The sequence below is a fragment of the Lissotriton helveticus genome, chromosome 12 (genome assembly GCF_964261635.1).
Source record: "Lissotriton helveticus chromosome 12, aLisHel1.1, whole genome shotgun sequence".
Lineage (NCBI taxonomy): Eukaryota > Metazoa > Chordata > Amphibia > Caudata > Salamandridae > Lissotriton > Lissotriton helveticus.
Window position 1 is genome coordinate 65,667,741 of NC_136073.1, and position 14,862 is coordinate 65,682,602.

General features: G+C 44.0%; 1 protein-coding gene across 1 annotated transcript in view; it reads left to right on the forward strand.

Annotated features, from left to right (window-relative positions):
- The window catches only part of PLOD3 (procollagen-lysine,2-oxoglutarate 5-dioxygenase 3), a 347,896-nt gene that overhangs the window by 290,722 nt on the left and 42,312 nt on the right, over positions 1–14,862 (forward strand). The window contains exons 10-15 of the mRNA XM_078669457.1: positions 4,036–4,157; positions 6,958–7,062; positions 8,235–8,360; positions 9,116–9,257; positions 12,321–12,434; positions 14,065–14,130. Of these exons, the coding sequence (XP_078525583.1) occupies positions 4,036–4,157; positions 6,958–7,062; positions 8,235–8,360; positions 9,116–9,257; positions 12,321–12,434; positions 14,065–14,130 (675 nt within the window). The remainder of the gene's footprint in view (positions 1–4,035; positions 4,158–6,957; positions 7,063–8,234; positions 8,361–9,115; positions 9,258–12,320; positions 12,435–14,064; positions 14,131–14,862) is intronic.

A 14,862-nucleotide genomic window follows, 5' to 3' on the forward strand; every position in this document is an offset into this window, starting at 1 on the left:
GCTCAATAAATAAGAGGCAGGATCCGGGATATCTGAGTTTAACAGGCTTTAATCAGGCATAAGGGAAGGGACAGGATCGGAACAGCCTGAAATAGAATGGCACGAGTGGCAGCTGCAACGTCTCATTAACAGTACATAGTATATATAGGAAAACATTATAATTGCATTGAATACAGTAGGCGTAACAAGTGACAAACGTAAGATAAGAATACATGGGCGTAAAAAGAAGGCGTGTACAAAGACATGTGATGAGAACGTCACAGAAGTGTCATAAATGGGTGGATACATGGAGGGGGCTACCTGGGCAGCTGGAACCTTTAACCTAGTGGTGCGCGCAAACGGACCATGACGTGTAACTGGGGAGAGCTGGGGGGCTCTGACTTCTGCACTAGAAGAGGAGACGAAAGTCTGAGATTTCAGGACGACATGTACCTATAGCATATCTGGTATCTTGTGTTTGGAGTACATGTTGATAGAATCTAAAAGTTATCAGGGCAAAGGCTACTTGACACTAAGGCTGGTGCATGCATATATTCTACATGTATTGCGTGTGCTGTGAATCTTCTATGGATATTAATTCAGTAATTCACTTGCATGGAGACAGGAAGACTAGACTATAGCTGAAGCTGTTTATGCGGTTCGTTAACTTAGGAATGTGAAGACGAAGAGCTGAACTGATAACTAGAGGCATAACATATTCTTGGCAGGCAGGCAGAGCCAGGCCGGGCACCGCGCTGCGCGGCAGGAAGTAAGTGAAGGGTCAGGGATGCAGGTGGGGGCTGCATCGCTCCTCGGAGTGAATTCAGGAGACTGGAGCTTGAATCTGGTGTTCAGGCCCTTTGAGGCCTGGAAACGGGGACAATGCGGTGAATTAACGTGCACAATGTAAAACGTTGGCAACATAGGCCTAATACTCGTTGCTTTCACGAGAACTGGAAACTGGCATACTAACGTTGGACACAACTACAATTGCGTCTTTAATCGATCATAGGGGGATATATGCATATCGATCATGCACATATAACATAGGATGGGGAACACGTAGGCACATATGACAAGGCAAAATTCAATTTTCCTCAGGGTAGTGCCTTTTCAATGAACTTAATGTCTGTCCACCGATTCCATTGACGCCCACAGTCACTCTGAAACTCCAGAATTGCCAAGCAGTGATCCTTGTTGCTCCAGATTGACAGAGGCAGCAGATGGATCCAAATCTTAAACACGTCTTTCAAACCAGACATAAGGTTGCCATGCAAACTGAGCCTGGGGACCAGATCACAGTGTCGGTTATTCCAGCTGAGCTGCACATTCCTGAAGTTGGCAGCATGGCTACTGAGATCAGACAGGCATCTGAGTCTTCCAAAGTAATGCATGAATATATATTCTGAAAGAAGCCAAAAATCCTACCGACTAGGGCTTGATGTTACTCAAATGGGAGAAGTTTTGCTTATGGTGCACAATCTGGTCACCCACCAAGAGGATGTCATTCTTCCAAACCTTTTTTGTCTGGCTCACTAAGAGCTGCAGTTCTCTTCTATTAAAGTACATCTCAGTGCTATTTCAGCTTACAGGAAAGGTACAAATCGGTCTTCTTTATAAAAAACTCTTGTCATCAAAGACTTTTTAGAAGGAGTGAAGAACGTTTATCCTCTTGTATTGAGAACAGTTACTCCTTGAGAGTTCAATTCGATTTTATCTGAATTGACAGGCCTGTTTTGTGAACCAATTCTACAGATGTAATTGCCGCTTCTTTCCTGGAAGACCTCCTTTTGAATAGTTATAACCTTAGCTTGTAGAGGACGTGAAATTCAAGCCCTCTCATCTATTGGGCCTTCTACTGTTTTTATTCAAATAGGGTGGTGATGACACCTCACTCTTCCTTGCTCCTGAATGTAGTATCAGAGGTCTGTTGCACCCAGTCCATCACTCTTCCAGTATTCTTTGGCGACTGAATTCTTTAACGCTCTCTGGACATTAGAAAAGTTCTTTATTCCTATATAGAGGAAAGCAAGTCTATACAACTCCTAATTTAGGATGTCCACTGGACTGCATGCTTTATAACTTGTCTCCCGGCTCTACTACTGTCATCTGTTTTCTTATTGGCCAACTCCAGGGCCAGCTCACCCTAACCTCCTATGTACTTATTTTCTTAGCGAGTGGCACCAGATGAGACACTAGAAGCGTTATACAGGCTATAATGTACATTTGACCTAACAATACCTGTGCCTCCTATTTGTACCTCTTCTGTTCCCTTTTATACGTCTCTCACAACTACCTCAGCGAACGTCCACATACTTGTACTTCACCGAACTCCATATGTTATCCATATTGTTCTGTTCTTTCTTTTCATACTTATTGTAATTCATTGTTGATTGTTGATCACCAACTGTACCGTACTTCACAACTGGTGATATGAAACCTTATATACATACACAAATATGGTATTCTGACGATATGTACCATTGGTCCATCACTTTCAATTGGACTTTGGAGCATACTCTCTGTATTCTCTAACTCTAACCCTTTACTATTTTGACATTGCTTAAGTTCCTCCCAATATCCTCCATTCCCAACACACTTTGTTACTTTAAAAACAAACCTTTTGGACTGCTTGTTGATTAACCATGGATGGTGCATATTCTCTGCTACGTACCACACACAGGTGTTTCTTGTAAATATGATGTGTACCCAAATCATTGGATTCCCGTTTCCCATCCCCCAAACAGTGATCCCTTTTCTGCCCAATGCACACCGCATAACTTTCTACCCTGACTAATTCCAACAGTCTTCAGAAAGCCCCAGGTCTGCACGCTGGAAAGGGCGAAAACACATTGGCTGATGTGTTTTCTTTGAAACCTGTCTCGGCCTTCGAGCCAGCAAACTTTATTTGACAATAAAGCTGTGGTTTTGGAACACAACAATGTTGCATCAGATATATGTGGCTCCTTGCGAAGTATGATCAGAGGTATTACTAATCTGATTGGACCGCTAATTTTCTTAATGACAACTCTTAATTAACAATAGTCACATTTGCCAAGGTTAGGCCACGTCAAAACCGTTCATTCCTTGTTGGATTGTGGCCTGTATTCCCATGTTATCAACTGGCAAATAAACCTGTACCAGGGAGACACAGCGCACATTCTACTAGAGGGAATTAGCTGCAGCAGTCTAGCTGCTAAACCTGAATCTTTCAGATATATGTAGAGTGGCTGCTTGGAAAACAGTCCACACTTGAACATGGCGCTATGTCCTCGATTTAGATATGAACGCCAACCCTAGTTTTGGTCATTCTGCTCTGAGGAACCTGTATAGTAAATCTCGATATTGAGGTTCCTGCAGATTTTTTTTCTCCTTTTAGATATAGTTGTTACTACACATGTCCTAGACTAGAGCATTGAGGACTGTAAGTTTAAAAAAAAAATTTTATACTGTAAGGACTGTAAGGTTTTTAAAAAAAAAACTTTATGCTAAAGTTAATAACTATCAATGAAAATCCTACAATGTAGAAGAAGTGGTCCCCTGTTGTTCTGCATTCTGCAAATCTTCCTTGAAGTCATGAACGGCCCGGCCTTCTCCTGGGCTTCTTTTTGATCATCTGGAATAAAAAGCTTGGAAATACATTCCTATTCAGGACTATTCACTTAAGAAAGAACTGAGTGTGAGGCAACTGCCATAAACAAGACATAATGGGCAGTGGAAGCTACTAGAGCCTCAAAAGGACCAGATACTTTTTCAACTCTTAGAACTTTTCCTCATTACTTAGTCATGTACTCAACAGTTTCTATTATATGTGCTGCAATGTAGTTTTGAGAAGGATTTTTAAATATTTTCAGCAAACTAAAGTTTTTGCCTGTGATGGGTGTTCCACAACCTTTTCTACTTATGGATAATATACATATACGCTGAGGTGAATTATTCTAATTTCTATTACTTCAGCACCGGGACTTAAAGTAAGAAGTATTCTAATATTACTGTAATCCCCTCCTTTGCACTCTGATCTAATATTCGTAATTTTTTTCTTTTCTTTTGTTTCAGGAGGTCTACCATGAACCACACATCCAGGCCTTCTGGGAAAGACATAAGCATAAATTTCCCAGCATTAAAATGGTTGGGCCAGAGGAGGCGTTGACCCAGGGGGAGGCTCGTGACATGGCAATGTAAGTACGACTGTTATCTGGATGGTGGCAGAAGTGTTACCATATTAGGTGGAAGTATGGGAGATCATACGTTTCTCCATTGCTTCGGTGAGGTTGGGGAAGGGCCAGGAGTGAGGCCCTACACTGAAAACTATCAGAAAGATGCAGAGAAGTGTGGCTTTCAACCCAACACAACCCGAAAGAGGGCCTAGTAGGCCTCTGTGTCTTCTTAGATGGCGATGAAGCATGTCACCAAGGAGTGTCTGGAGTCTTTGTGGAGCGCCTTGGTGGAGACGAGGCATTGTACAGCGGAGCATCCGGCAGTGGTTCAAGGATAGACTTTTACAATATCGGTTTGTGGCGATGCGACGTTAAACAGAAAAGACACGATATCAAGGAACTGCTATGAGAAGTGTAATTAAAGATCGAAACAGGCATTACCTCCTTAAAGACCGTGCAGTAAGCCTGTGAGAAGGCAAGTGACGAACAAACCTGACTGATATGCTGGAGTTTTCGACAATGAAGAATACCAACCAGAGAAGAGCCGGGCATGCGGCTTGCTGCAGAGAAGAGTGTTTGTTTGTTCGAGATGCCAAACGCTGCGATGTCCATGGTACCATGTCCTAAACCATGATTATCCAGCTGATATTGCAACTGCCTGGTTGTAAACTACATAAGTGATTTAGTCTTGTGTGTGCTTCTGTGGTACTACATAATCTTCTGTCATCTTTTTATATCCTCTAACCAGCTAAATTCTTCTATCACTCATTTCTTCAGGAGTATTTTTGGCACAAGGAAAATAAATGTACATTAATTTCTTTCACTCAGTAACCTTTGTCCTGATATTATTGTACCAAGGCGCTGGGCCAGAGCACAGAGGAATTCTGCTTATAGATTTCATTCAGCGTCAATTCTGGATGTAGTGTCTGAAGTCAACGGTCAGTGCTGCCAATGGCCCAGAGGAAGCGGTGGTCCAGAAGCCTGTCTCTGTGGGTCCAAAGCGACTGAACGCCCCTTGTGGGTGGAAGCTCCGAGTGGTGTGAGGGGGAAGAGAAACTGTATTTGTGACCTGTTGAGTCGACAGAAGGTCTTCAATCTCAAGGTTGGAGTCAGAACTCTCTTTGGAGGATAAAGCCTCCTGGTAGGTGACCGCAGGCTCAGGATGATGTTCTCCCTCGAGGTCCTGGGTGCAGAAGAGGTCTGGGGTATCTTTGCCACTCCTGCGTGACATCTCGAGTCTACGGGCCTGGCGGTTTCGAAGAGTCTTTTTTGACCGGGTGACCAGCATGCATCGAAATAGACCTTGTAGTGCTTAGGTGAGAGGCAAATATTACAGACTAGGTGGAGATCGACCCAGGAGTGTTTCGATGACACTGAGAGAAGTATCAAAAAGATATCCGTTCCACTGCAGGTGACGCATGGTGAGAGCGGACCAAATGGAAGGGAATGAGGCCCCAACGAGCGCGGCCCCACCATGGTCTGGAGTCAACCGGAGACAACAAGGAGAAATGTCCTGGACCGAACTGAAGACGTCAACCCTATATGAGAGAAAGGGAAATGCAATTGAATACAATGCAAATGGAGTGAGAGGACCGTGAAAGATCGAACAGAACACAACCGCGTCGATCTGAAACACAGGAGCACATGTCCGAACCAGACGGTGGAAAGAAAACAATCTAACAATGTGCATTGCAAGCAAGAGGTGGAGTGCCAGTACCTCATGGCTCGAAAAGAATTATTCGAAGAAAAACAAACAGCTGTACATACCCCTGCCATCTAGTGTTGGGCACACATCCGGGCCCAACACTAGATGGCAGGGGTATGCACAGCATGTCAATCTGAAACAAAGAGATGCTTACAACGTAAGAAATTGATACTGATATGAGGGATTGTCATATGTCTTCTGAAATCTTTATAATCTCAATAGTGACTATTCATTTGAGTTGTGTATCGAAGGGAGTGGATTTGCAGAGGATCCCTTTTGGAATCGGGACCTGAATTATTTAATTCGAAACTTGACAAGGCTCAGAGTTTGTAAAAAGACTGTGTTTGTCTCCGCATATTACGTCAGTGTGCAAGATCATATGTACCTAAGACAGGAAATTCACTTTTCTCTAGAAGACAGGAAACACACTTTTCTCTAGAAGACAGGAAATTAACGTTTCTCCAGAAGACAGTTCTAGATGTAAGATCCTTTCTAAAAATCCATACAAACGCCTCCCTTTTTTTAGCAGCAACAATGGCAGGTTGACTATTTGAGTGGTCTGTACCCAAACGTGTTTAGCGTCTTCTCTATCAAATCTCCTGCTGCCCTCGATCCTTGTGATGTGGTGAGGGCTGAGGGGGGGAGATGTTACGGTGTTCATCACCCACCTGACACTTGAGGAGATGTAACTGTGCAATGCTTCATTTAGAGAAGAATGTGTCCTCCAGATGGACCCCCTCTTTAAGATCTTGTCTTCAGTACTTGCATAAGTTACAAAGTTCTACCTTGTCCTGTGACACAGCAGGCCTTTCCCCGGTGCCTTTGCCCGTTCAAGGGCAAAGAGTCTGCCACATTGGCATAGAAAAGAAGATTTCATAGGCTGGCTATTGGCAGTGTGAACAGTGGTTCAGTGGCAGGGCCTCCAGCCTGTAATTGAGACCCTTAAAGTTTTTGTTTACAGTGTGGGCCTAGATCGATTGTTACTCTAATGCAAGTGATTTAGATTAACTATATGTAGTGCCTATAAAGACAAAATGAGTTAAATATGTGGAAATTATTTTATTTTCTGGACACAGCAGCTAACATTTTCTCATCAACATTACTTGTTGTTTGCAGGGACATCTGTCGCCAGGATACCACGTGTGATTTTTACTTTAGTGTAGACGCAGAGGTTGTCATCACAAACCCAGATATCCTGAAGGTCCTTATAGCGGAGAACCGGTAAGTGCTGTCTGATGCTTTACAGCATGAAAACTGCTGTGTTTGCATACCTTTGTAGGAGTTCAAACAAAAAGTATAACTAAGATTGCAACACTAGTTGTGTGTGTTTTTTAAAAATTGTATTGGGCAGGTAATATCGTGAGATGCAGCTCGTGTTGGAAGTCTGCATATATTTGTAAAATGGTGAATGTTTGAATTGAAACTTGAATATTTGTATACTTCAAAGATGGCTTACTTGAATGTGATGGAATTGGCCATCTAGTGTAAGCTGTAGGCAGACTAGAGAGACCATGGCATGGATGGGACACCTGCAGTGCTTAATTTGAGCCAGTGGTTTCCGGTGCTCCACACCGGCACTTAATTGTCAACACCGGCACATATTACAGTCTGCCACATGGTGGCGATGTTTCTCTAATTTAGAAACCGTTGTTTTCAATTAAATATACATTACAATGACCAATACCTGCTGCTTAAGCCATTCCTATAGCTTTGGGGACCTAGAATAGTCTGAATTGTCACACTTGCAGAAGGGTGATGGTTAGTAGTTGTGTTGGTAGTGTCATTGGCAATGCTGGCAGGGACAATGGGTGGTGCAAGCTGCAGTGGCCTCCTGAGGAGGGCCCTGGCACATATCCTTTTACAAATTAAGCATTGGGCACATGGAAGGCGTCAGGAAATGACAGAACCCAATTAGGGGTAGAGGGTTGTGAAAGGAACAATCCTCAGATGTGGGTCTTTTCTGTAGTTGTGACAAGACCTGCCAGCTTTTAGTGTCTGCATTCATTTAAGGAAGAAAGAGACCCGGAGAGGAACTTTTTAAACTTCCTTCTGGTCTGTGCACTGGTCAGTGTTTACACTGTGGGTAAGTGAAAAGCTCATATATTACAGCTACTTGGCTATTCCTTGATTCAGACCCGAGAAGGTCCAATATTCCTAGAGCGCTTGAAAACTGTACTGAGTTAAGACCAAGTTTGGGGCATTGATGGAGGCTTTTAAAAGCAAACAAATGAGCCAGGCTCCTTTTAGCTTTACTTAAAAAAAAAAAGATGGAGTGAGGAGCATCATGCCACGGAGCATCCAGCGCAGCGACTGTGAGGCGTTTCCCGTCAACACCTAAAAGACACCATTGTTAATGATCTTTTGTTTTTGTTCAATCTTTCCTCTCCCTACAGGAAGGTTATTGCACCAATGATTTCACGACACGGGAAGCTGTGGTCCAACTTCTGGGGTGCTTTGAGCCCGGAGGGATATTATGCGCGCTCAGAGGATTACGTTGATATCGTGCAAGGCAAGCGCCTGTAAGTCTTTTTTCTTTCTTTTTTCTTCTTCTGTGTCATGCATAGCCTGGGCTTTTTTCTTTTTCCTATATCCCTGTAAGAACCCATATGTTGTAAAAATAATGACACTATTTCTTTGGCCCATCAAACGAGGATAAACCAGACCACACAGGTCCCTTTTTGAGACATGAGCAATAGAAGCAGACAAGGCAGCCATACATAAACCCATCACTGGCCAATATGACTTGGTCAGTACTGTTATATGTTTACCAGGCTGTAATGCACTACAGTGATGCCAGGTGTTATTAAACCCGCATCCCAGATAGAGCTCTGTTGAAGACTTCTCTTTTCAGTAGTGTAGACTCCCATGTGGGAAATGCAATGATCTGATCTTTATGGTGCTGCACATTCAAGTACCATGAAGTGGCCATTGTTAGTCCTTACTCGCCTACAGGACTTTTAATGCGTAAAGACACCCACCAGCTCACATCACAGTGCTTTTTTTATGCATTTCGCTTCAGACTTACTGGTTATACCTGAAGAAGGAACTGTGTGGTTTCCAAATCGGATGTACCTTTGCACTTGCATTTTTGTTTGCTATTTCAGGGCAGCCATTTTATATAGTAACATTGTTTTTAAAAGTCTATTCTGTGAAGTGAAGGATAAACTAAACATCCTGTTCAGCGGTCTCTGATTTATTTTGGCTACTGCCAGGCGGGCATTGGTGATAATTCGCAAATCACCAGTGTGTGTTTCTCTCTTCCATCTTGCCTTAGTGGTGTGTGGAATGTTCCGTACATCACACACGTGTACCTGATCAGAGGAGTGACCCTCAGACAAGAGCTGCAGGAGAAGAATATTTTCACCACGGAGCTGATGGACCCGGACATGGCTTTTTGTAGGAACGTGCGTGAAAAGGTGAGTGCCACGAAGCTCTGAGAGAGTTTTTGCTGCTTTCTAAAGGACCACATCTTTTTTTTGACAGATCTGTCCCAGTTTTCAGGCAAGAACTGGGTAAGATCTCGAAATGGCGAGATCTGCTGAATGTTCTAAGACCCCAAATCTTTATCCTATATAGAACAAACTGGCTTGATTCCAAAATAGGGCTTGCATCAAGGCTTGGTGAAGCTACAGTTGTCTGCGCATATACATTTTTTTCTGTCTTTCTTGAGTAAATCATTATGAACTTTGAGGCAAGCATGCGCGGTATTGCTTATGACAAGACATAAGTGAAGCCTTCTGGACAAGGTAGGAGAAGCCAGTAAGTATTTGCCCTTCTTGACCGCCATAAGTATTTCAGGCCAGACAACTAGGAACATAGTTGTAGAAAACAAGTGGGCACTTTGTGGTTGTCGGTCTTTGACTTTCAGGTCAAGATAAAGGAACCTGAGCCCTTCCTCTACACAGGATACCACTATGAGCTGAGTTGGTTCCTTTATTCGCTAATGCTTCTTACCGGAAGTCAAATCAGCTGATAGGGTATCCAGGCACTTGCAGGTCCAGGAGGCTTATTCGAACAGCCAGGTCTTGAAGGCCATTTGGAATACCGGAAGTGAGATAATTGACTGGGGGTGCGTGGGGAGGCTGTTCCAGGTCTTTGCTGCAATGTGGGAGAAGGTGCGTCCTCCACTTCTGCTTCGGTAGATGCGGGGAGTGTGGGTAAATGAAAGGGAGGCAGAGTATAGTCTTCTCGACGGTTGGTGGAAGTTCCGGCAGTGGTTAATGTAGGCAGGTCCTTGGTTGTGTAGAGCATTGTGTGCGTGGGTCAGCAGGTTGAATTGGCATCTCTTCTGTACAGGGAGTCAGTGGAGTTTCCTGAGGTGGGGGTGTGATGTGAATTCGTCGGGGAAGGCTGAGGATGAGTCTGGTTGCGTCATTCTGTATGGTTGGAAGTTTCTGTAGGAGGTGTGCGGTGATTTCTACGTAGAGGGCATTGCCGTAGTCCAGTCGGCTGGTGATGAGGGCTTCTGTCAAGGTGCATCTCGCGTGAAGGTGCTGCCATTTAAAGATCTCATGTAGCATGCTCAGAGTGGGGAAGCAGGCGGAAGAGACAGTGTTGATCTGTGATTTCATGGTGAGCCTGTTGTCTATGATGATTCGAAGGTTTCTGGCGTGGTTGGAGGGAGAGGGTGTGGGTCCTATGTCTGGTGGCCACCAGGAGTCATTCCATGTGCTGCTGCTGTTACAAAGTTCAGTACTTCCGCCTTGTCTGTGTTCAGCTGCAGGCATTTGTGGAAGCTGATTCTGGTGGTGGCGGGGTTGTCTGTGAGTGAGAGGATGAGTTGGGTGTCTGCGTAGGAAATTATGTTGAGACCACGGGTTCTGACGATGTTGGCCAGTGGGGGTTATATATGGGTTGAAGAGCATGGGGCTGAGGGGTAAGCCTTAGGAGACACCACATGTGATCTTCTTGGGTTCAGAGGTGAAAGGTGGGAGGTTGATCCTCTGGGTTCTTCCGATGAGGAAGGAGATGATCAATCTGAGCATGTCCCCTTGGAAGCGGTGTAGTCTTTCCATAAGTGTTTGGTGAGATACTGTGTTGAAGGCTGCCGAGAGGGCCAGAAGGATCAAAGCTGCTTTTTGTCCTCGGTCGTGAAGGGTTTTAATGTCGTTGGTGATTGCTGCTGAAGCCGGATTGGGAGGCATCTACTAGCTAATTCTGCTCCAGGTGTGTCATGAGTTGATTCTTGATGATCCTTTCTAGTACCTTCGCTGGGAATGGGAGCAGGGCGATTGGCCAGTAGTTTTTGAGTTTGCTGAGATCGGCGGAGGGTTTTGTGAGTAGTGGTCTGACTTTGGTGTGTTTTTAGGCATCGGCAAATGTTGCGGTGGTGATAGAGGTGTTGAGTAGGGTGGGGAGTTCCTGGCCTATCCTTTGGTTTCCAAGGTTGAAGATGTGGTGCGGGCATGGATCTTTGGGGGTTCCTGTGTGGATGGATTTCATGGTGGAGGTGTTGTCCTGGGTCGAGAGGATATTCCAGGTGGTCAGTGTGTAGTTTTTGTTGGTTACGGTGGTGGCGTATCTTTCAAGGAAGTCCGTAGGTATGGGTTGGGGATCGAACTTGCATATGCAAGTTGGTGTTTTTGTTCAGGTGGTGTCTGTGGTGTGTTTGGGGTAAGGCGGGTCGGTGGGCTGGTGTGTGTGCAGTGGCAGGTGGCGTGGCAGTGGGTGCAGGTGAAAGGTCGTATCGTGAAGCGTGGGTCAGCGCGGTGGCAGTTTGTTGCAGTGTCATGGGTGTAGCACTCAACAATGGTGTATCTTCATGTGGCGGGAGGGCCAGGGGTTGTGGCCTTGGGCGTGGTCCACGCACGGACAAGCGCAGACGGGCTTGCCTTTGGCACCCAGCAGCGTGGTCTCACTGTGGTCTGCATTGAGTAGGTCCTGGGGTGGGTGGGGCTCTGTTGGCGGGAAGAACGGTTAGTGGAAAACCCAGTCTGGAAAACCTCAGCGGGAAAACTAGGGCAGCTGCGGTGTCCCTAGATCAGTCTGGAACAAGCAGGAACTGGAGGCCACATGTGATTTATCACCATCAAAAGATGGCGAATTGCATTCTCCACATCGGGTTCTAACTGTGTAAAATGGAGCTCATTTTACACATTCATTGATTCATGCAGTGAACCCTTAATTTGTTGAGCAATCTTAAGGCACACACATTCCTGTTTTTCATGGCTTCACTATCCTATCCAAAAACGTATTGTCCATGTAGGAGCCCTATGTTGTCAGTATACCTGTGCATGATCCATACGCTTTTATCTGCTTCGGTTACCATTATTGTACCTTGTAAACGTGCACGATGGTGACTGCAACGTTTAAAGGTGGTGCATTCTACATTGATTGTATGTTCCCTAACTTCAGGAAGCCAATGTTTATTCTACAGTCTACATGTTGTTAAGTCTGTCCTTCCGGGTCTGGATATTCCCTCTGATGAAATAAGACTTGGTACCGGCAATAGTGTTTTGTTTCTTTCTTTTCCCTTTCAGGGAATCTTCATGTACATCACTAACCAAGAGGAATTTGGAAGGATTGTATCAGCTGCCCGATATAACATTACCCGGCTCCACAACGACCTGTGGCAAATAATTGAAAACCCCATGGTGAGTGCTGGTCACAAGGCCTTATGAAGAGAAGAGACCTAAGTTATAAGGAGTTTAGGAGTAGGGTTTCGAGGGGGGGGGGTCATTTGCTGAGTGTAAGAATATAGTAGGAACTGAAGTAAGGTAGGTGTTTGCTTGAATTCTATAGACTCAAGGTTAGACAAGGGAAGATGGTGTCAGAGCTGTGGAAGAGTCATTTTGCAGCTAGAAACATTTTGTTCCTTGTCTCTCAACCTGGACCTCTCCTTCCTGGCATTGCAATTCCTGCATCACCGCGGAATCTAGGAGCTGGATAGTACAGGCTATTCAAAGGACCTATTCATGGCAAATGGAACTTTGGAGGTTAAGCCAAGATCTCTTTCAACTAGAGGGAAGCGGCAACCTTAGCTTTTGTAATGTATCCATTAATGATATTTGGTAAGCAGCGACATGGACATCAACACATGCATCTGCACGGCATTCGCGTCTGGTCATTGCAGCATCAGAGGAATCTGAAGCAGAACAGCAATGTCAAGGAATCGGTTTACCACTACTCGTAAAAAAAGCAACTAAAAAAAACTCCACTAAAGAGAAGAAACACTGCAAAATCTGCACAGCATGTGAATCTAGGAGAGCTTCCTGGCTGCAAAAGAACATTTACTTACCTGTAACAATTGTTTTGCAGCTTGAAACAATTCAAAATTCCCATGTAGCCCAGGTTCAATTGTAACTGCCCTGAATCTCCATGGTAGGATGAAGAGAAGTTAAAGACGAAAATATGTACAAAGATATATATGAAGGAGAAGATTTGGTCTAACGACTCAAACGGGTGCCTTTGGGGCCTGGGGACCAACGTTTGGATCCTGTCCTCAGTGCTAGACTCAATATTGTGTGAGCATTGGCAGATCACTTAATCTCCCTCTGCATGAATGTGTTTGTATAATCCCCACTTGATGTACACAGTCTTGTAGATTGTCTCCCTACCCCTCACGTGATCTACAGTGCTCTGTTTCTTCACAGCTAGGTTTGCTGTATATAAATACCAATACATATATACATTCTTACATTAAAAAAGGGTCAAATAGAAGTCCGGTCTTGGGGCATTGTAGACTTATGGTGGACGTCATTGTGAGTCACACTGTCTCCACACTGGTCGACGCCCAAAGTTAATAAAAACATTACAATTAAACATAGTTACTCAACCACTAGATGGTGCAATAATGCCAGCATGTAAATCTCGAAGAGGTTTAAGCTGCAAAACCATTGTTCCAGGTGAGTAACTGGTTTCATGGATGGGAACGGTACATTTAGGGAAAGCAGTGTTAATGTGAAGAAAATGGTTGTACTATGGCAAGACCAGAGTCGCGGCAAGGACTTATCATGCCAGGAAAGAGATATCCAGGTTGAGGGCAGGGTAAAAGGGGTGCCTGAATAATAGAGCCACACTCAAAATAAAAAGATAACGTTCAGTTATTATCATTTTCTTTTTTCTTTTGCACTGCTCCCAGAGCAGTGGGGCGTTGCTCCTCTGCCTTAGCGAATGAGCCGCTGTTGCACACGAGCACTATTTTACGGGCATGTGAGTTGTACTACAAGGCGAGAAGCTGATGAAAGCATGTAAAATATATCTTTATAATTTTTGTTTTCACAGGACTGGAAAGAGAAATACATTCATGAGAACTACTCCAAGATATTTGACAGCAATTATTTCGAACAGGTAAAGAACATGCATTTTTATTTGCAGCCTTGTAGGATGTCTGCCGTGGGTGCTGGTGTACGAATGAACTGTTTCGCAGTTGTTGGCTAATCTCTTGCACAGAGGCGTGTAAATGTCTTTATTTGTATGCTTGCTGATCTCGTTTCAGGGTAGTATATTCAGTGTTAAATAGAAACCGTAGCAAACTATTAACATTGTTACATGATTTTTTGTCATTGTTTTCGGAATAACCAGTGCACTTCTGTAGAAGAAATGCTCAATTAAATTTCTTACCAAACTGCAGGGAACGTTAAGCAGCTATGAGAGTGGGGTGCAGAGCTACAGGGAGAGGTGGCTGGAAGTGCACCAACATATCACTGAATTAATAACAGAAAGGGGGTTAGGTAGGAGGAGCAAGTAAACTTAAATCCAAATCTAGTTATTCATCATGGATATGTTCAGTAAATTCAAAAATAATGAACCTTGGAACGTTGTTAATAAAAGGTCTTATTTGTGTATCACTTGAAAACAGCCAGTCAAAAATTTAATATGTGCTGTTTTTATGTATTCTCCTGTTTCTATTCTAAAAGGAAATAGAAGATAGCCTTATTTAAAGTAAATTAAGTCTGTCACTTTAAGACATTTGAGCTGTAGAGATGTGTAGTGACAGCCTCACTAGATTTGATTTTACATGGAAGGAAAATCGCTGTTGTGTCCACACACGGGCTATTTGTTTTGTTCTTGTCCTGCATT